At 45.9% G+C, this 22,920-nt stretch overlaps 1 protein-coding gene across 1 annotated transcript in view; it reads left to right on the top strand.

The window, feature by feature from the left end:
• The window catches only part of LOC117512968 (thymocyte selection-associated high mobility group box protein TOX-like), a 255,724-nt gene that overhangs the window by 104,370 nt on the left and 128,434 nt on the right, over positions 1 to 22,920 (top strand). The window contains exon 3 of the mRNA XM_034173220.1: positions 7,848 to 7,907. Coding sequence (XP_034029111.1) covers positions 7,848 to 7,907 — 60 coding nt within the window. The remainder of the gene's footprint in view (positions 1 to 7,847; positions 7,908 to 22,920) is intronic.

Raw genomic sequence — 22,920 nt, 5'->3', positions numbered from 1 at the left:
TTGAAATTTGTTGACTTTATTCCAGGTTGGCTGCAGCCCTTTTTTTCCTCTTCACATCAAACGTGAGTCGTAATCGGTCATATGTTCGTTCTTTGGTGAGCGAGCCACGGTCTTATCCAGTTACTTGATGAACTGTTAAAATAATCAGTCAAATATTTAATGGTAGAGGTGACCAGTAGGTCGCTGGGTTAAAAGTATAATTACGCACCTGCTATTTCCAGGCTGGACAACTTATTTTGCTTTTATTCAGTTATAAAAGTATATCAGATATACGAGGTCTATTAGAAAAGAAACCGACCATTTTATTTTTTTAAAAAACTATATGGATTTGATTCATATGTTTTTACGTCAGCCAAGCTTGAACCTTCGTGCGCATGCGTGAGTTTTTCCACACCTGTCGGTGACGTCATTCGCCTGTGAGCACGCCTTGTGGGAGGAGTTGTCCAGCCCCCTGGTCGGATTTTCATTGTCTGAGAAGTTGCTGAGAGACTGGTGCTGTGCTTCATCAACATTTTTTCGAAAACTGTGAGGCACATCCGAGTGGATACCATTCGAGAAATTAAGCTGGTTTTCGGTGAACATTTTAACAGCTGATGAGAGATTTTGGACTGTTTCTATCGCTGTAAGGACTTCCCACGGAGCGGGACGTCGCGCAGCGCTCCGAGGCGACGTCGTCATCCTGTTTCAAGCTGAAAACCTCCAAATTTAAGCCTCTGTTGACCCAGGACGTCATGAGAGAACAGAGAACTTTCAGAAGAGGTCGGAATCAGCAGTTTATCCGGACATTCCACTGTTAAAGGAGATTTTTTTTTAATGAAAGACGTGTGGACGGATTGGCGCGTTGGCTCGCAGCCGGCGCGGTGCGCCCGCCACAGGGAAAGCACCTCCGTGTTGATAACCATTTGTAAAATCCAGGCGGCTTTTGGTGGCTTTCAGTTGAGTGAGAGTATCTGAGAAATTGTTTAACAGCAGGGCATGTTCCAAATTGTCCTTAAGGCTTCCAACGGAGGTGCTTTTCCTGTGGCGGGCATGCCGCGCCGGCTGCGAGCCGACACGCCAATCCGTCCGCACCTCTTCTGAAAGTTCTCTGTTCTCTCACGATGTCCTGGGTCAACAGAGGCTTAAATTTGGAGGTTTTCAGCTTGAAACAGGATGACGACGTCGCCTCGGGGCGCTGCGCGACGTCCCGCTCTGTGGGAAGTCCTTACAGCGATAGAAACAATCCAAAATCTCTCATCAGCCGTTAAAATTTTCACCGAAAACCAGCTTAATTTGTCGAATGGTGTCCACTCGGATGTGCCTCACAGTTTTGGAAAAACTTTGATGAATTCCGAATTCCGACGAGGGGGCTGGACCACTCCTCCCACAAGGCGTGCTCACAGGCGAATGACGTCACCGACAGGCGTGAAAAAACTCTCGCATGCCCACGAGGGTTCAAGCTTGGCTGATGTAATCACACGTGATTCAAATCCATATGGTTTTTAAAAAAAATAATAAGGTCGGATACTTTTCTAATAGACCTCGTATTGTTTGTTTCCTAGAAGGAGGTTTCATGACTTTCAAAATAAAAGGCTTTGTTGTTGTTGTTTTATCAATGTGAGCTAATTTTTCCTCCGTAATGGTGAGACAGTTATGACGATACAAAGACACACTTTTTACAGGTCATCCAAGCCCCCCCCCCCCCCACCCCCCACCCCCACAAACAGATGTTGCTTTGAAGAATTATCTCACATTTGTAAGAACCGTCTGTATTGTGTTGTATGAGCACCATTAGCATCGTGTAAATATTAACTTTTCCCTTGAAGTACTCGTTAGCATCACTTCCACCTGGCGGTTTCACTATTTTTTTAAACGCTCAGCTTCCTCGACGTTTGCACGGTATGACCCAGTTCTGCGTCTGTCACTGACTTTACTTTCTCGCTTTTTTATGCACGAGTTTGTTCCGTTGCAGATCTCGAGACCATTCCACCTCATTTTCTCTTTGCGCAGGATCCGTCTACCTCTTTCTTTTTCATTTATTTATCGTCTATCTCTCTATTTAATGCTCACTGCTTTTCATCCTTTTAGTCTTCTCTGCTTCGCTCTTCCCTCGTTTATGCATTCTTTATTTCTCCATTTGTCTCTCTTCCACATCCTATTATTATTTTCCTTTCTCTCGACCCCGCCCTCCCTCTCTCTCTTTACTCCACGTTTTTATTCCTCTCTCTCTCTCTCTCTCTCCCCGTGTGTGAGCGACGGTCTCTGCTGAACAATTGCCATGCAAAGCAATCCAAATAGAGATGTTTGCCGAAAACAACATGTGTGTAATTACTGCTTAATGAGGCCCTTGTCTCAGGCAGAATGCCCAATTAGACTGCCGAGGAGAACGTCGCACGAAGGCCCGCTAGAAGAGAGGGAAAGCACCGCACAAGGAAGGCAGAGAGGGAGAGAGAGAAAGAAGTGAGGGGTAAAAATATAAATAGGAAGAGAGGGAAGGTGAAAGCAAAGGGGAAGTGAAAGTGAGGGAGCGAAGGGGAATGATGGCGAGAGCGGGAGCAGGAAGATGGTTTCTGCAGTAAATGTGGAGTAATGGCACAGCTGATAGCATTGAGCAGAGGATAAATTGGCATTTTAAGTGGGAGAGTGAGGCGGTGCAAAGGAGAGCTATTGAGAGAAGAGAAGCAGACAGAAACCGCTTTACATCGCAATATATGGGCAGCCATGTTGAAACACAAAATGGCTGACCTTTGTCGGCTGTCTTTGGCCTTTTTTTTGACTGAATTTATTCTCGCGCCACCAAACGAATAACTATCACTCGCACTGGGTTTGCTGGGGAATTCGGTGCTTAAAAAGTGCTGGAGTTGGAGATGGATCAGCGTTTTGTGGGTAAACTGGTGTCATTCAGTGATTACTTTCTTCCTTTTCACTTGAATTTAAAGGGCCGGTCAAAGAGGCTTTGCATCGTGATGATACCAAAAGGGTTTTAATCAGAGGAAAACCACTCAGTTAGGCAAGCATATGCAGAGGCTTTCACAGGAGAAGAGTTCATTGGAAATACGGAAGGCCAAGATGAGGCTACACTACACTTGGGTGTCAAAATCCAACCCCTCACCCACGTTATGATACCTGGGTAACCGATCAAGTTGGGGACCGCTTGTTGGGATCAAATATGGTGGGGACCTTCTAACAGGGAATCACGAAGTCCTCAATGGTGGATCAGGCAGAATAAAGGGGGATGAAATTTAGAGCAAGTCCTCAGATCTCCATTGTCTGGGATTTCCCAGCCATTAGACCAGACTAAGGATCTGTCAAGGACCATGTGTTTGTTGGTGTGCAATGACTTTACTACATGAAACAAACCCACACACAGGCATCTCTACGTAGATTGACCATGGTGGTAGATTTTCTCCGCGTCCACCATCCTGTCTAGGAATCAATCAGTCAATCAAGACATAATGCTCCTCGCCATCAAAGGATTGCCACAATGACGATACATTAATTTTTTTAGTCTGGAATGACAGCAAAGACATTCTTATTGACCAGATCTGTGGTGATTTTCAGCCTCTCAACCTCAAACACAAATCAAACAAAAGTACTTAAAAAAGTTCTCAGCCTCACCCAGAAACGAGGAGTATTTGGAGTTTCAAGATGTGACTGTGTTCCTCGGAGGGACAGCGAAGCTTGAACATTGGGGGACTAAGTGCATAGAATTTATAAGTATTGGGCTGTTTGATATTTCACACATTTTAATTTGTTCATGCCATTTCAAATATGAAAAGTAAATCAGGCTTCTCAATGTAACAATTTCTAAAATGATCTTCCATAAACTCAAACTCAAAGCAAATCTCTGCAACTTGGAATAAATGAATTAAAATGATAAAAGCCAAAATGATGGGTTGCATAAGTAATGGAACACTTTGGTATAAAAAGTAAGTCCCTTTGGCTGCTTGTTTTTCCAGTCAAATTGTAGCTGAACTTTCAGGTCTTCTTTTTAAGAAAATCCTCCTTTATAGTCTGATCTGAGGATATAGCTCAGTGGTGTCCAGTGTATTCTAGAAATGGCCAAGAGGGTGCAGGTTTTCTTTGCAGCCACTGACTCCAGCAGGTGATTTCACTGATTATCATCACTTTGAGCAGATGGGATGAGTTCATCAGTGAAATTAGCTGATCCTCTGTAGTCACTGTAGCCCACCAGCACGTCTGGCCCATTGAAGGACACTTTCTGAACTGGTCCTGGGGTCATGTTTGGTAGTATGCTTTGGTGCCACATACTGCCACATCCACCACAGTATGACGTGGATGCCAAGTGTTTGGCTCAAGGCAGGTGGTGAATAGTCTAGTAAGGAAAAGCACCTTGACACTTGCACGAATTTGATCCCCGCATTGCTGCGCAGTTTGTCTTGCCAATGCGAACTGCTTGACGCCACATTATATAATATAATAATTTCATAACCGATGATGCATTTGCTCTCAGAACTTGGCTGATGAAACCATTCTCTCATCACTCCCAGAATCACAGAGAAATTATCTACAGCTGCAGGTTGTCTCGCAGTGTTTTCGCATAGGTTGTGCAATGTTCATGACTAGTTCATGAAAGTAATAATAATAATTAAAACAATAATGACTTGGATTTCTATAGCACCTTTCATGATACCCAAGGTCGCTTCACAAGAGTGGGAGGAGGGAGGTAAGAGGGCGGGGGGCGGGGGGTTTAGGGAGGATAGGCAAGAGAGAAGAGGTGTGTTTTGAGGAGCTTTTGGAACTGTGTCAGAGAAGTGGCAGAATGGATGAGAGGGTAGGCTGTTCCAGAGGGTAGGGGAAGTTACACAGAAAGCCCTGTCTCCGAAGGTTCTGAGTCTGGTGCGGGGAGTGGAGAGTAAGTCCTTGCTGAAGGAGCGCAGGGACTGTGACTGGGAGTTGGGGTGGAGGAGGTCGGTGATGTACTTGGGTGCCAGTGAGTGGAGTGATTTGTAGGTGAGGAGCAGGATTTTGTACCTGATGCGTTCTTTGACTGGGAGTTAGTGGAGTTTCTTGAGGATGGAAGTGATGTGCTAGCAGGGCTTGGTGTGAGTTAGCACCCTGGCAGCTGATTCTGGACATACTGCATTCTGTCTAGGGCTTTTTGGGCAGCCAAGACAGGACACCATTGCAGTAGTCCAGATGGGAGGTGATGGAGGCATGGATGAGTGTTTCGGTGACTGAGTCGGTGAGTTACGGCCGGAGTCTTGAAATGTTACGCAGGTGAAAGAAGGCAGATTTGGTGATGCTCTTGATATGGGAACTGAATGAGAGTGTGGAGTCCAGAATGATACCCAGGTTGTGTGCCAGTGCAGGGATCAAATTCGTGCAAGTGTCAAGGTGTCTTAAGTCTCTTCGGCTGCACCCTTGTTTGCACGTGGACTCACTACAGCAGATCTGAGGTGGATCTGCATGTTGATTTGGCACAGGTTTTACGCCGGATGCCCTTCCTGACACAACTGCACATTACATGGAGAAATGTGACAGGGGTGGGTTTTGAACCAGGAACCTTCAACACTGAAACCAAGTGCACTAACCACTCGGCCACCACCCCCGCTCTTTTATAGACTCTTAGTCTGTTTTGGTAAAAACTAATTGTGCATGATGAAGGAAGATCTTCTTGCAACCAGTGGATAATCCACTGTGTCAACTCTGAAGAAACAAACAACAAAAGCGAACATCTTCACAAATCCTGCCTACTGGTGTGTCTCACCTGGACATACTTCAGATGAGTGGAATTTCGAGTGAGTCTGCAACAAACAGTTATTTTTTTTGGTCCATTGTTACTGTTTGGTCCATAAAATGTCAGAAAATGGTGAAATGAAATGTTGATCAATGTATCCCAGAGCCAAGATGATGTCTTCAAATGTCTTTTTTTTTCATAACCCATAAATATTGTTTACTGCCAGACAGGATTCTTTTTTCTTTTTATGACTTAAATCTTGAAAAACCCAAAGGCTGTACAGCTTTAAGAAGCTGAAATCAGAGTTGTTTTTTTTTAATGACTCAAAGTGATCAATCGATTATCAAAATAGTTGCTGATTAATAGTCAATTAATAAGCAGCAAATTGATTCATTGTTGCAGCTTTAAATTCCATTTCCACTTATTTTGTCAGCTTAAGAAACCTTTGCAAGTGTGTAGACTGGAAGAGGTTATGTTTCCATTTCCAGGTGTGACGTCATCATTTTGGAACATCCACATCTGGAGGTTTTGGAATCCCTGCATGTGTTTTTTTTTTTTTTTTTCTTTTTCTAATATCTGTATCTGTCTGTTGTATTATTCAGGATTGACACCTGAAGTGTGACTGAGACTCAAATGTTTGTGACATATATCACTTGTCTTTTGCGTTTTCGTGTTGGGTTGTAATCATTAGAATGAGCCAGTGACCTCTCATGAGGGTTTCCACGATACGCATCGTTAGCCAACCATCGCCCCGAGGCAAACACTCATTCTCTCTCTCTTTCCTCCTGCGGTCATGTTCACTCACTTCTCTTTGTTGCTCTTTCTCTTCCTCTCTTTGTCTCGCTCACATGCTTATTTAGCCCCTTTAACCATCCCAAGCCTCCAAGTTTAGATACTCGATTTCACTCTGAGGAATTGAGCCCATTTCCGTCCATTAGTCTACCTTTAGTTGGCCATTGTTTGGTGCAGGTATATCTCGTGATTCATTTGCGTTCCGTTGTATCCTGCATGTGTTTATCTTTCACGTGCTGCGGTTGCAATTTCTGCAGGCACAAAGCAGACCACCCCAAATAAAAAGGCCCCCTGTATTTTCCCGTCTGAGGAATTTCATGTGGAATGTTGTCTAGTTTGATCATGTCGTATCTGCTGTCTGCTCCGTGTTTTCTGTGCATTGATATTCCCAGGAATGGCCTCAGTCAACAATCAGAAAAAGAGGCTTTATGCCTGGACGTGTGTGTGTGTGTGTGTGTGTGTGTGTGTGTGTGTGTGTGTGTGTGTGTGTGTGTGTGTGTGTGTGTGTGTGTGTGTGTGTGTGTGTGTGCGCCGTGCGTTCACGAGCGCTATTATCCAGCCCAGTCAAGGTTTCTACCATTTGCTGCAAGCATGGAATGACAAAGGGAGATGCCTTTGAAAGCCAAGGGCATTACACAATACGTCTTTCTCTTAACATGGTAGCAGTTTCTCAGTCACCTTGACACTGCAAAGGATCAGTTACGAGCAGTGGCAGCTGAGCCGTTTGTGTGACAGAATCTCTCTTTTTTTGTTTCTGGAGCTATGTCTTTATTTGTAGCTGCTCAAAGCAGGTGCCAGTGGGGAATTTATCAGGGATTTAGCACCGGCAACAGAGCTGGCATGCTGCATGCAAGCGCTCAGCCGCTGACCTGTTGTTGAGTGCTGACTCCCTTGAGGTCAAAGGTCATGGCTGTATTGTGAGCCCTAACCCCGGCGTCGGACTGTTTTGGGACCTGCAGCAAGTGATCTTTCAAGGGCTGATTAGTGAAATCCTTGAGATGCAGTATGCTGCCACTGTGGAGTGCACGCATATGGACGCACGTGTGCACACGAGCCACAGCCTCAAAGCGGAGCGCAAACAGTTTGCATGTGCACACGCTCACAGTTTCATTCACACACTCAGCCCACAGGGAAAAGCCCATCTCTCCTCGCTGCGCTCATGTAGCCTAATTACTGGCCCGCTGACAAACAGTAATTACCCATGCTGCCATGCCACCACAAGGTTTAACCGAAGTGACAAAGTCATTAGTCTCACACTTCAGGCCACCCGTAAAGAGAATTTCCTTGTTGTATCTCCTCACCGTTCCCCACTTCCCCCCTTTTCCCCCCTCTTCTTTTTCTGCTGTGTTTATGTTTCTTTTCTGTGTGTCCACAGTTTGATGGTGACAACATGTACATGAATGACAGCAGTCAAGAGTTTCGGTCACCAAACCAGGTAAGACGGCCCAAACTGTTTGCTGTAATCGCCATAATGTGGTCTAAGTGTGTATGTGAGGAAGCTGGTGTCTCAGGCACCTTTTCCTGGTCTCGCACCCTGTTCTGTAATTTGGAGGTGAACACGGTGACCTTGTTTTTGAGATGTTGTTTATGTTCATCTTACTTGAATTGTTGCTTCATCTAATAGTGGAGTTAAAAGTTTCAATTAAAAGGTGTCATCTTGATGACATCATAATGCAGTAATGCTGAAGAAGGACACTTAATAAATATTACAACAGCAGCAAATTTAACTAATTCTTCTTGAACCAAATGATATTTTTCACAGTATAAGTAATGTTTTTTTTACTAGTTTGGTGTGTGTGTGTGTGTGGGGGGGGGGTCCTGTGATGTATAATCTGGGGTGAGTGCATATGTCCAGTGGGTTATAAATGGCTAACCATTATTACCACCACCAACCAAAAACTGGGGTTTAGACTTTGACTTTGTCAGCTTTTGTGACATCATTAAGGAGGATGAGTTTGTCACTGGTATGTGTGCAGCTATTTCAAATGTGATGTCATGTGTGATGTCACATTGCCAAATATGTTTGTGATGTGATAAGGTAGGTCTTCGAAATATCTGAAAAGAAAAAGCAGTCGTAAGGAAATCAATCAATTAAGGAAATGGTTAAAGGATTCTGAACTGATTTGGATCTGCCTGTCAGTCGAATCAACCCTTCCAGGCCGCTTTTTTTGGGCGGCATGGGATGGGGGGAGGGGGGTGTCAGAAAACCAGTCAGTATCTGGTGTTACCACCATTTGACTCATGCAGTGCAACATCTCCTTCGCATAGAGTTCATCAGCAGCCAGACGCCATCGAATGTGAACATTTGCCTGCTCAAGTCGGTTACGACAATGAACTGCAGTCAGGTCGAGACCCCGATGAGGACAACGAGCATACAGATGAGCTTCCCTGAGATGGTTTCTGACAGTTTGTGCAGAAATTCTTTGGTTCTGCAAACCGACTGTTGCAGCAGTTGTCCGGGTGGCTGGTCTCTGATGATCTTGGAGGTGAACATGCTGGATGTGGACGTCCTGCTGGTGTGGTTACACGTGGCTTGCAGTTGTGAGGCCGGTTGGATGTACTGCCAAATTCTCTGAAACACCTTTTGAGACGGCTTATGGTAGGGGAGGTGATGGTCTAGTGGTTAAGCGTTGGGCTTCAGACCAGACGATCCTTGGTTCAAACCCCAGCCTGACTGGAAAATCACTACGGGCCCTTGGGCAAGTTCCTTAATCCCGGTGCTCCCAGTGTGTAGTGTGCGCCTTGCATGGTAGCACCCTGACATCGGTGTGCGAGTGTGTCTGTGTGAATGGGTGAATGTGAGGCATAATTGTAAAGCGCTTTGAGTTTCTGATGCAGATGGAAAAGCGCTATATAAATGCAGCCCATTTACCATTTATGGTAGAGAAATGAACATTCAATTCATCTCTGATGGACATTCCTGCAGTCACCACGACAACTGCACCCTCCCTCAAAACTTGCGACATCTGTGGCATTGTGCTGTGTGATAAAACTGAAGATTTAAGAGTGGCTTTTATTGTGGCCACCCTAAGGCACACTTGTGCAATAATCATGCTGTCTAATCAGCATTTTGATATGCCACACCTGTGAGGTGGGATGGATTATCTCGGTAAAGGAGAAATGCTCACAAGGACAGATTTAGACAGATTTATCAACAGTATTTGAGAGAAATCAGTATTTTGTGTATATAGAAAATGTTTTACATCTTTAAGTTCATCTCATGAAAAATGGGAGCAAAAACAAAATTGTTGCATTTATATTTTTGTTCAGTGTATGTATTGAGCCCAAATTCTGCCTTTGGCCTCTGAACTTGTCTTTTAATCAGTTTTTATAAAAATCAAATTGCTTAGTCTTTGGCTGAACCTCAGTTATTCCACATTCCAGCAAAATTGTTCTTCAGAGAAAGGCACTATGTGTTGAATCAAATCTGGATGAGGAAAAATTACATAGAATTCCTCTTAAATCAACAAAAAATACACACATTTTTATTAGTACTGCCGCACATTAAAGTAGGTTTTTAAAATAAGAGTAACTAAGGCATCAACCCTGAGCGTGTGGGGGTCCTCCTGCACCTCCTGAGTGAAACAGGACCCTCAGAGCTAAGCTAACAGTGCATGAGGTTCTGGTCCCAGTCTGGATCAGTGCAGTCCCAGTCACACTTAATGAATTAGACAGGCACAGCGCTGAGTGTTCCCAGCTTGTAGATGGGAACACATGGCTGGACATATGGCAGAATTTAGAGCTCCAGGGTTTGTTGATGCAGCAGTAAGGCCTTCATGTTCTGACAAAACACGACAAGGTGGATGTTCCTTGTCAATTAGCACCTCGCCAAATATTCTCAGTGAGTACCAGTGGAAGGCCAGAAGGCCGAGGATGGTGAAACATGCACAGACCCATTTGTACTTGCAAACTTGTATTCTTTCACCACAGCTGTCACACAAACCAGACACCAGCGACGTGCAAGTTCATACACATGACAAAGACCATATTTCTTTCTTGTGGTGTTTGGCCACGCACAATTTCAGTGGAAAGAGGTTTGTAGTGGATCTAGTCTCTAGTTGTCCACAGTGAGGTTTGTAGATTACCGGTAGTCAAATCAACAATAATGTTTAAAAAAATTTGTTGTCCCACATAATGTGTACACACACATCAAACATATCTGCCTTCACGCAGCAGGAGCAATCAAAATAAATGATGCAGATCTGTTGTGGAAAATGGACTTTATTTATGCAGCACTTATGGTCAAGGTCATTTACATGATGACTCACATTCACCCCTTCAGATGCACACACACACACACAAAGAGGTTGTGTGCTTTAATGCAAAGTACTAACTGCGCACTGAGTGGGGATTAAAGACCTTGCTCAAGGTGTGCCCCAGCTACACGTTCCCGTCTGGTCATGAGGCTGAATCGCTGATCCTCTTGCCATGAACCAACTTCTCCAGCTTTGAGGCCGGTACTTTGGGCCGTGAGAAACAACACTGGGAACAAGTACTCTCGGCTACCAAGTCAGGTCTGGGAGCATGCACTGGTGTCCCCATCCACTACACCACAGAACCGGCCCTGACACTGGCTACCAACCACCCCGGAAGACAACCAATCATGTGATACATGGGAGTCTGGTCTTTTCCAGTTACTGGGGTCCTCGGTACCAATTTGCACCCAATGGATGGTGTGATCAGCTAAACGTGCCACATGACTACATTGTTGCAGCTGATGTTCACTCACGATGTTGGTGGAACACCTCATCATAGTCTTCTTAAGTAAGGCAAAGTCAGTCCAATGGTACCTATATCTGTTGACCTCAAAAACTGATGACCCAAAGATGTGGCTTTCACTGCCGAGATAAGTGAATCTCAACAAATTTGATGGCTGAGTCCAGGAAGTCATTGAACACCTGACTCTTTCCCAGCACATGAATACTTTGTGTGTTCTGTTAGTACATAGTACCCAGCCATTACTCTAGTATGTGCAAGAAGTAAGCAAGCGAATAGCAGCATATCAATTCAGCCATACATCACCGCTACCATCTTAGCTGTTCTTTCACCAGGATGTTATCAGATGTGGCATATACACATATACACATGTTCATGTATTCTGTTCTTCAGTTACCAGGCTTCAGCTGCTTCATGGGATTCTGTTTCAGTGTATTCAGTTTATTTAGTTTATATAGCATCAAATCACAACAAAGTTGCCTCAAGGCGCTTCACACAAATAAGGTCTAACCTTACCATCGCTAGAGCAAACACACAGGCGACAGTGGTAAGGAAACACTCCCTCTGATGATTTGAGGAAGAAACCTCGAGCAGACCAGACTCAAAGGGGTGACCCTCTGCTTAGGCCATTCTACCAAGTGCAGTGTTGTTTGCATCCAGCTATGAAGGTGGTAGATCATTTGGATACCGTTGAACTACTACTAAATGCCTACTGAGTATTTGGATATTTGGATTCTCTGAATTGCGACATACTGCTTTTTGCCTACTATATCATAAGCTAGTAGTATTTGGATGTAGTCTTAGTCTTGATCCAGGGTCACTTCAAATCCAGACACTCCAACTCCAGTGTCAGCTGTTGCAGTTGGACATTAATTCCACTATAACGACAGCATCATCCACAAAGCTGAGTTCCAGAAGCCTTTTCTCACCAGCAAATGCACCAACGCTACGGGACTTTACGACCTTACCCAGCACCAAGTCCATACAAGCGTTAACCAGGCAAGGGCCAGGAACACATCTATGATGAATGCCAGAATCCTCTAGGAATCTGCCTCCATTCCACACAGCTCTTTCAGTGCCTGTGTTCAGACCATTTCTCCATACATATGTTTTTTTACTGAACGTCTGGATTTTAGAAGATATTTCAATGTGGAATTAGTGACAGAATTGTGACAGAATTTCTGCAAAAGGATGTAAAAACTGAAATTCTGGTTGTAGTCTAAGATGAATAAGGCTAGATTAGAGAATTTTGCAGATATTGGAGTTAAGATTCTGTGCACAGTTCAGGGTGACTGTAGGAGAGTTTAAATAGTGCACCCCAGTAGGTACACAACAGACATAGCCAAGGATTATCACAGTTTTTACATCCAATACACATTAGAAATGTGTGTGACGCTGTCTGAAAAGTACACTTGGATTTATCAGATTTGTGTGTTTACATGCAAAATGCTTGAAACCTGATCTGAAAATGTAAAAGGTGCAGTTTTCTCATCCAGTGAAGCAGCATGTTTGTTATAAACTGTTCTCTTTAACATTATGATGTTAAAAAGTATATATATATACAGGGTTGGGAGGGTTACTTTAAAAATGTATTCCGATACAGTTACTAGTTACCTGTTGAAAAATGTAGTCAGTAACGTAATCCAAGTACCATAATGATTGCTTTCAATTACTTCTGGATTACTCCAATATCAAATATGCTAATACAGACAAAAGAAACTAAATAGAAATAGTCTTGACTACATAGTACAGTTTATTAAGCAATATTAAAGCTGTTTCTTTTACATGGCATGCTCTGTTTTACTTCACATTATGAATTAAGAGCACCCACAATATTGTTTTAAACACACCCAGTGTTCACCTGCTAAATTTTCAACAAAAAATGCCAAACAAATGAAGGATAATGAAAACTCAGGCGGTTTGCGGATGAATTTGTAATTAAAAGTGGCTTGCAGAACAATATATAAAACAAAAAAAAGTCTACTACTTGTTCAGTAAATTCGCACCATGTTTAACATATCAGTCCACTTATTGAACTTTCAAAATAAGAACAACAGCATAATGAAAAGCATTTATTCAGTCCTTTCCTTCCATAAGTAAGTGGTTTTGGTTCTTCTTGTCACTTTGTCTGTGATATTTGGATGATCAACAGCTGTATGTTTCCTGCCGTACCTGTGTCACCCAATGACACGGACCATTAACTCTTCACTTATGTCTAGTTGATATTTTCCACTGCTAGACCAATGTCTAGTTAAAATACTTGTCGTTAGTGATTAAAATTCTTTGACTGGGGATTTTTAAAAATTTGCACCTTAAAATAATGAAATTATAATGACCCGCACTGTGCCGCTCACAGTCAGACCCACACACAGAGATGTGTACCCACACCACTGACTTCATGAATGAAACTGCAGCAGGACGCCTCAGCTCAGCAGCTTGAACAGCGCAGATCCGTGTAACTTTCAACACTAATATTTGGGAATGTGTGAGTGTCAGAGTACGTTTAATACTTTCCTGACATAATTTAATGTAATTTAATTTTACTGGCTCAATATCCAGGTCAAAATGGCATTTTGTAACACGTATTTTGTGAGCATTTTTCTGAGTGTGTCCAGTCGCGGATCTCCATTGAAAATGCATTAACATCCAGGAACTTCATCAATATTTTGCCGGGTTAGGAGACGTCATGTCGCTGTCCATGAAGGGACGGTACGACAGCCCAAGTCCCTTCATCATGTCCAGAAGGCTGGGGAAGTTTGTTGAGTGGGCAATCTCATTCTGGGTTTGCCAGTACATGGCCCTCAGTGAGGCAGTCAGAGTCCGTGGACATTTTTAAGTCAAGACTTAAAACCTATTTTTATTCTCTTTCTTATGAGTAGTTTTTATTTTGTTATGTTTTATTCTTTTACTTCTGTTTTTAATTAGGTATTTGAATTTTTTTTGTTTTTATTTATTTATTTTAACTTTTTTATCTTGAACTGTTCTGTGTGAGGCACCTTGAGACGGCTTTTGTTGTAATTTGGTGCTTTATAAGCTGATTAAATTAAAATTTAACAACATTTTATTGAGTCTTAAAGTAAATAAATATGAAATTGGTTACTGGATCCTTAAACTCTGGACATAATAAACTCTGCATGGTGGATCCTTGATCTCTGGACATAAACAGAAATAAAATCTGTTAGTTTTTGTCAAAAGCATTTCTTTCAGACATTATTATTGGCATGAATGTCTTTCCATACCTATGAGCTGAGCTCTTGCAGCTGCGCTGCAGGTCAGGTTTATAAAGAATGCAAGACGTCTCATTTTGGGAGGAAAAAACATTTTAGTCGATTGTAGTTTATTGTCTGTATTGCAACGTTTGTAAGAGGTGTCATTTTATTTAAAGCTGCGATTTGTTTTGAAGTTATTAATTCCGAGCGGAGTCAGAGAGCTGCGCAGCGTTTAAAGCTGTGACAAAACGGAGGCAGATTCTTGTTTCTCGACTGCAACAAGACCAGAGTCCCAGTTAGTGACTTTAATCCACACAAAAGTTACTCATGATATTTTAATGGCTTTCAGAGGGGTTAAGAAGCGGACTTACCGCTTCTGAAGAGCAGCGAATCAAAGACCCAATGCTTCGATTCACGCTTCAAACTGGAGTCGCACTGCAGAAACGGTTGATTACAAACGTTGTATTGAAAATCGTAACGGTCCAAAATATGCGTAAAGGTCCAAAATTATAGCGTAACGGGCCGTAACGCAAGTTTGCGCTAGCTAGAACCCTGGATAATATCATAAAATGCATTAAAATTGTAATCCTGCGAAGTAATCCCAATTTTTACTAAATATACCTGTAATCCGAATACGTCTTTTTTTCTGTAACTGTAGCGGAATACAGTTACCTTTTTTTGTATCCCAATTACGTAACACCGTTACTGTTGTGTGGGCTGCTGAAGAGGAGGTACTGCTGGCCCACCAGCAGAGGGCGTCCTGCCTGAAGTGCGGGCTTCAGGCACGTGAGGGCGCCGGAGCACCGGGAGTGGCAGCTGTCACTCATCTACAGCACCAGCTGTCACTCATCATCATCATCCACACCTCCATAAGAGCCGGGCAGCATCTTCACCTCACTGCCGAGAAATCGTCTACCGTTAAGTAAACGTCTCAGCCTTTGGTTATATATAGTAGTAACATTTTTACTTCTGTACTTACTGACATTATTCTGAGTTTGCAGACTGTTAATTGTTACTGCAGGATCTGTACAAACTTCGTGATTGAGAGGTGGAGGTGCTTTCCACCTTTGTGTTGAACTGTTTGCTGGGTGTTCATACACCCACCATCACCTGTCTGTTCTTCCTGCCAGCAGTACCCAGTCTGACAGCCAGAGGCAGTGGCCACCTGGGGACCCAGTGCTTGGCGGCTCCAGGATTGCTTCAGGTCCGGTGGAGTGGAAGGCGTGTGGGATCCGGCTCTTTTCTGGACGGGCGTCTCCTATCCTCGAGCCTGCTCACACACCACCGTAACTTATTTGACTGGTGATCTCAATTGTGTTGTCTGTTGCTCTGTTGTGCACATTCACAACATTAAATTGTTATATTTGGCTTATTCCATTGTCCGTTCATTTGCGCCCCCTGTTGTGGGTCCGTGTTCCTACACTTTTCACAACAGGATTTCTCGGCCAGCGTCATGGATCCCGAGGGGCGTTAACGATCGTTTGAACCACCAATGGAAACACAGGGTGCAGAGGCGTTGGCAGGAGGCGTGGTAGGAGAGCTACAGCAAATCTTAACCGCCTTCACTGCTCGATTGGATTTAGTAACCGAGCAGAACATCATTCTCAATCGGAGGATGGAGGCTCTCACCGCCCAGGTGGAAGCGCACACTCCAAGCGCTGCTGCAGCGCCTCCTCTAGCCGACCGAGCACAAAATACAGACGTTCCAGTGGTGATTCAACGAACCCCCCCCCCCATCCCCTGAAGCATACATAAGCCCACCGGAACTGTACGGAGGTTGTGTTGAGACGTGCGTGGACTTCTTAATGCAGTGCTAGCTCGTCTTTGCACAACGTCCCATCATGTACGTGTCAGATGCCAGCCGGGTGGCTTATGTCATCAATTTGCTTCGAGGAGAGGCACGCGCCTGGGCTACGGCGCTCTGGGAGCAAAACTCATGGCTCCTAACAACATATACTGGGTTTGTGAGGGAGTTTAAACAAGTGTTTGATCATCCCAATAGAGGCGAGACCGCTTCGACTGTGCTGCTGTCTATGAGACAGGGACGTCGGAGTGCAGCCGAGTACGCCGTCGACTTCCGCATAGCGGCTGCGAGGGCCGGCTGGAATAACGTTGCACTCTGCGCCGCCTTCGTAAACGGACTGTCTCCGGTCCTGAAGGAGCACCTGCTGACTAAGGATGAGCTGCGGGATTTTGAGGGGCTTGTTGACCTGGTTATATGGTTAGACAACCGGTTAGAAGAACACTGTCGGGAGTGGGGCGAAGGGCGTGGCCGGGCACAAGCCGTCCCTCTTCCTTCCGGATCCAAAAGGGTGCCGCCGTCTCCACGCTCCACAGTCAGAGAGCCCCGTAATCGATACCCGCTGCCTCTGTTAGATTCTGTGTTCACGCCCCTGCATGGAGCCCAAATTTTTACCAAATTGGATCTTAGAAATGCGTACCACCTGGTTAGGATCCGGAAGGGAGACAAGTGGAAGACGGCATTCAACACCCCGTTAGGTCACTTTGAGTACCTGGTCATGCCGTTCGGCCTCACCAATGCGCCCGCGACGTTCCAGGCATTGGTTAATGACATCTTGCGGGACTTCCTGCACCGGTTCGTCTTCGTATACCTGGACGACATCTTCATCTTCTCCCCGGATCCTGAGACCCATGTCCAGCATGTACGTCAGGTCCTGCAGCGGTTGTTGGAGAACCGGCTGTTTGTGAAGGGCGAGAAGTGCGAGTTCCACCGTACTTCTTTGTCCTTCCTGGGGTTCATCATCTCCTCCAACTCCGTCGCACCCGATCCGGCCAAGGTTGCGGCGGTGAGGGATTGGCCCCAACCGACGAGCCGATGGAAGCTGCAACAGTTCCTCGGCTTTGCTAATTTCTACCAGAGGTTTATTAAGGGTTATAGCCAGGTAGTTGGCCCCCTGACAGCCCTGACCTCCACTAAAGTCCCCTTCACCTGGTCGGATCGGTGCGAAGCTGCGTTTAGGGAGTTGAAACGTCGGTTCTCGTCTGCACCCGTTCTGGTGCAGCCCGATCCCAATCGCCAGTTTGTTGTTGAAGTGGATGCCTCTGACTCAGGGATAGGAGCCATGCTGTCTCAGAGCGGGGAGTCCGACAAGGTTCTCCATCCATGTGCCTATTTTTCCTGCAAGTTGACCCCGGCGGAGCGGAACTATGACGTCGGCAATCGGGAACTTCTTGCGGTGAAAGAGGCTCTTGAGGAGTGGAGACACCTGTTGGAGGGAGCTGCGGTACCATTTACGGTTTTCACGGACCATCGGAACCTGGAGTACATTCGGACCGCCAAGCGTCTGAACCCCAGGCAAGCCCGCTGGTCACTGTTCTTCTGGCAATTTGACTTCCGGATTACCTACCGTCCCGGGACTAAGAACCAGCGATCTGACGCCCTGTCCTGGGTCCATGAAGAGGAGGTCAAGGTCAAGCTGTCAGATCCACTGGAACCTATCATCCCCGAGTCCACTGTCGTGGCAGCCCTCACCTGGGACGTGGAGAAGACCATCCGGGAGGCCCTGACATGGAACCTGGACCCGGGGACCGGCCCTAGGAACAGACTCTACGTCCCACCAGAAGCCAGAGCTGCTGTCCTGGACTTCTGTCACGGGTCCAAGCTCTGCTGTCACCCAGGGGTGCGAAGAACCGTGGCAGTGGTCAGGCAGCGCTTCTAGTGGGCGTCCATGGAAGCCGATGTCCGGGAGTATGTCCAGGCCTGCACCACCTGTGCCAGGGGAAAGGCAGACCACCAGCGGGCGCAGGGTCTCCTCCAACCGTTACCTGTGCCCCACCGCCCCTGGTCCCACATCGGCCTGGACTTCGTCACGGGCCTCCCGCCGTCCCAGGGCATGACCACCATCCTCACGATAGTGGACCGGTTCTCCAAGGCGGCCCACTTCATGGCCCTCCCGAAGCTCCCGATGGCCCAGGAGACTGCAGACCTCCTGGTCCACCACGTCATGCGTCTACATGGGATTCCATCCGATATCGTCTCTGACCGTGGTCCCCAGTTCTCCTCGCAGGTCTGGAGGAGTTTCTGTAGAGAGCTGGGGGCCTCCGTGAGCCTCTCGTCCGGGTACCATCCCCAGACCAACGGACAGGTAGAGTGGGCCAACCAGGAGTTGGAACACGCCCTTCGCTGTGTGACCTCGGCGCACCCGACGGCCTGGAGCAACCATCTGGCCTGGATCGAGTACTCACACAACAGTCAAGTCTCGTCTGCCACCGGCCTCTCCCCGTTTGAGGTGTGTTTGGGGTACCAGCCCCCATTGTTCCCGCTAGTGGAGGGAGAGGTCGGGGTGCCCTCGGTCCAGGCCCATCTGAGGCGGTGCCGTCGGGTGTGGTGCTCTGCCCGCTCTGCCCTGCTCAAAGCCCGGATGAGGGCCAAGGCCCATGCAGACCGCCGGCGGTCCCCGGCCCCTGCATACCAGCCCGGGCAGGAGGTTTGGCTGTCAACAAAGGACATCCCGTTACAGGTGGAGTCCCACAAGCTGAAAGATCGGTACATTGGCCCTTTCCCCATCATCAAGGTCCTCAGTCCTGCCGCGGTGAAGCTGAGGCTGCCAGCTTCACTGCGGATCCATCCAGTATTCCATGTCTCCCGGGTCAAGCCTCACCACACCTCTTCCCTCTGTGCCCCCGGACCGGCGCCGCCTCCTGCCCGGATCATCGACGGGGAGCCTGCGTGGACAGTTTGCCGGCTCCTGGACGTCCGTCGTAAGGGCCGGGGATTCCAGTATCTGGTGGACTGGGAGGGTTATGGACCCGAAGAGCGCTCCTGGGTGAAGAGGAGCTTCATCCTGGACCCGGCCCTCCTGGCTGACTTCTACCGCCGACATCTGGACAAACCTGGTCGGGCGCCAGGAGGCGCCCGTTGAGGGGGGGTCCTGTTGTGTGGGCCGCTGAAGAGGAGGTACTGCTGGCCCACCACCAGATGGCGTCCTGCCTAAGTGCGGGCTTCAGGCACGTGAGGGCGCCGGAGCACCGGGAGTGGCAGCTGTCACTCATCTGCAACACCAGCTGTCACTCATCATCATCATCCACACCTCCATAAGAGCTGGGCAGCATCTTCACCTCACTGCCGAGAAATCGTCTACCGTTAAGTAAACGTCTCAGCCTTTGGTTATATACAGTAATAACGTTTTTACTTCTGTACTTACTGACATTATTCTGAGTTTGCAGACTGTTAATTGTTACTGCAGGATCTGTACAAACTCTGTGATTGAGAGGTGGAGGTGCTTTCCACCCTTGTGTTGAACTGTTTGCTGGGTGTTCATACACCCACCATCACCTGTCTGTTCTTCCTGCCAGCAGTACCTGATCTGACAGCCGGAGGCAGTGGCCACCTGGGGACCCAGTGCTTGGCGACTCCAGGATTGCTTCAGGTCCGGTAGAGTGGAAGGCGTGTGGGATCCGGCTCTTTTCTGGACTTGCGTCTCCTATCCTCGAGCCTGCTCACACACCACCGTAACTTATTTGACTGGTGATCTCAATTATGTTGTCTGTTGCTCTGATGTGCACATTCACAACATTAAATTGTTATATTTGGCTTATTCCATTGTACGTTCATTTGCGCCCCCTGTTGTGGGTCCGTGTTCCTACACTTTTCAGAACAGTTACATGTATTCCGTTTATATATATATATATATATATATATATATATATATATATATATATATATATATATATATACTATACACACACAAAGGATAAATTGTCTTTATTGTCATTGTACAGATACCTATACAACAAAATTGCATTTCTACAACTAAGGTACATTGAAGCAAAAATTCAGTTGAATGGGAAAGTGTGTCCAAACTTTCGACAGGTACTTTAACATTTTTTATTTGGTTTGTTCTAAACATGCCACTTTGTATATGCATGGTGGGGTGCTCTTTAAATAAAGACCCAGTTTTTGGAGTTTCTCCACTGAAGTGATCATGTGTCCGTCATCACCACCCACTTCATGTTTGCAGCGTTATGTCAACAAATACCTTCTTAGTGAGTGAAGCAATTTGTGCTTTTTAAAAACCGCTGGTTGCAGTTAATGTTCTGTCAGTGCCATCAAACAGGCTTACACACCAGTTCTGCACAGCCAGAGTTCAGTGTTTGGCTTCTGATCCTTTAATACGGCAAATTTAATTTAAAATGAGAGGATGTGCATCTCTGCACTAAAGATGGACAGAAGCATAGAAGTTTGAACCTCGTCACAGCATTGGAGTCCTTGTAAATGTAAGACCTGAAATACTCATAATAATCCTGATATTTGACCTTGTTGTTCTTTCGGCTGCTCCTCTTAGGGGTCAGGGGTCAACATAGCAGATCATCAGTCTCTATCTCACCCTGTCCTCTGCATCTACTTCTGTCACACCAACCACCTGCATGTCCTCCCTCAGCACATCCATAATCCTCCTCTTTGGCCTCCCTCTTCTACTCCTGCCTAATGGCTCCATACTCAGCATCCTTCTCCCTATATACACTGGCTCCTTCCTCTGCACCATCTCAGTCCTGCCTCTCAGCCAACTTTACCAGTCATATTGCCAGCATTCAAAGTTCTAACTCTGACATCACGCTCCTAAATTTCTTCTTCTCCCATCCCTTCTGGACACTGTTGGACAGCAGCACCGGTGGCGGTCCTTCTTAACCTGAGCATCGACCATTCCAGTATGGAAATTCGATTTGTGATCTGTTTGATTGGTTTGGGAAAATTTACACCAGATGACATTTTTGACCCAACCCTACTCAGAATGCACTGACTGTACACCCCATGTGGCTGAGTTAAATCATGGTATCGGACCACATACACTTTAAGAACATGTAGTGTAAGCATTACTTTAGGGTTTCCTTTAAGAGTTTCTTTAAATTCCTTCATATATTGATTTTAAGGTTGAAAAGGTAACCATTTGTAGTTGTATCTTTTACAGATACACCTAACAATTAGGGCGGTACAGTGGCTTAATGGTTGGCACTGTCGCCTCTCAGCAAGAAGGTCTTGGGATCGCTTCCATTTGTGTGGCGTTGGCATGTTCTCCCTCGTGTTTGCATGAGTTTCCTCCAGTTCTACGGCCTTCCTCTCACCTCTGAAGACATGCAAGTTACAAGAACTGGAAACGTTCAATTTTTTGTAGATGTGCTTGTGTCGGCCCTGCGATAGACTGGCTGTCTGTCCAGGATGTACCCCGCCTCTCACCCATTGACCCCTGGGATAGGCTCTAGCTCCCCTGTGACCCTCATTGGAATAAGCGGGTATAGACAATGAATGAACTCACAGTTGTTGTCATTAGTACTTTGTTTCCTGTTATCTTTGACGTTTTAGTCATGTGGCTTGTTTCTCTGTTGAGGACCCCAGCAGCTGGAGAAGGCCAAGGTTGGGGGGGGGGGGGCACCCACGTTTCATCTCGCTGCTGCAGATAGGTCGTCACTGTTGAGAGGTGGAGATACACCTGTTGTCTGTCAAGCTGGTTGCCATCCAGGCATCAAGGCAGTTCTGTTTGTGTGGTTGATGTTGCGACACATTGCACCAGCACATGCTCCCATCGCAGGCTTTTTCTCTAGTGTCGTAATTGAAGCCTCGGTGTTTGCTTTAGCGATCCCGCGGCTTTTTGCATGTACAGTAGTTTGCTTTGAAGTTAAATCAGACACATTAGCTGTACAAATATGGAGGATTTTGCTGTATTTATTTGAAATGCTGATTACGCTCTAATGAATGTGCTAAATAAGCATCTCCATTCCCTTGCGTGTACATTCTGTGTTGTAGATTTTTCTCATTTTATTAAGATTTGTATTGCCGAGCTGAGCTAATAAAAGAACAACACGCTAAGATGCAGCATTGTTTCTGTGTGAGTTGTGTAAGAATTAAGCTTTTATTCTTTGCTTCTGAGGCAAATGCAGATAACATGCAAAGATTTTCACACCTTCACCACATCCTTACCTGGCTGTAGCATGAAAACTGGAGGCCACAGGCCTTCCTGCACCCGATCCCTGGGACGATGTGAGCCTGTGAAAAAGGTGCATGTAGCCAGAACAGAGACTCCTTTGTTTGCAGCGTCTGAGAGGTCTTGCTCGGCGTACGCACTGAGGTAGCAGTTTGACACAGCCGGGAGATTGCATTACACATAACATCTCGGGGCTTTTAAAACAAGAAAACCGCTAATCAGAAACAGCTTGAAAGCAGCCGTTTATGGTATGCTTGGATACATTTTTTCCCTTCAGACAAGACGTTCTCAAGGCTTTGGATGCTGTATGGAGCCTGTACAACATCTGAACAGGGATCTGCACATATGGATCTCACAGACATTTTAATGATATAGATGTTTTGTGTTTGCTTTACGCGTTCAGGTCTAAACTTATATGCATATGTGTGGGCGAGCTGTTTTCTTGGTCTGCATTGTGCATTTCTGCCCACACACAAAGCTTCGGTATAGCGTGCTACCACAAGGAAGAAGATTATGAAACTCTCAATTATCTGGATTGATGGCTTCAGAAGGTTACTGTCAGTAAATTGTTGTTGTTGGATCA

The sequence above is a fragment of the Thalassophryne amazonica genome, chromosome 6, assembly GCF_902500255.1.
Source record: "Thalassophryne amazonica chromosome 6, fThaAma1.1, whole genome shotgun sequence".
Classification (NCBI taxonomy): domain Eukaryota; kingdom Metazoa; phylum Chordata; class Actinopteri; order Batrachoidiformes; family Batrachoididae; genus Thalassophryne; species Thalassophryne amazonica.
The sequence above is the reverse complement of the archived record's forward strand: the minus strand, read 5'-3'. Positions and strand labels throughout refer to the sequence as shown.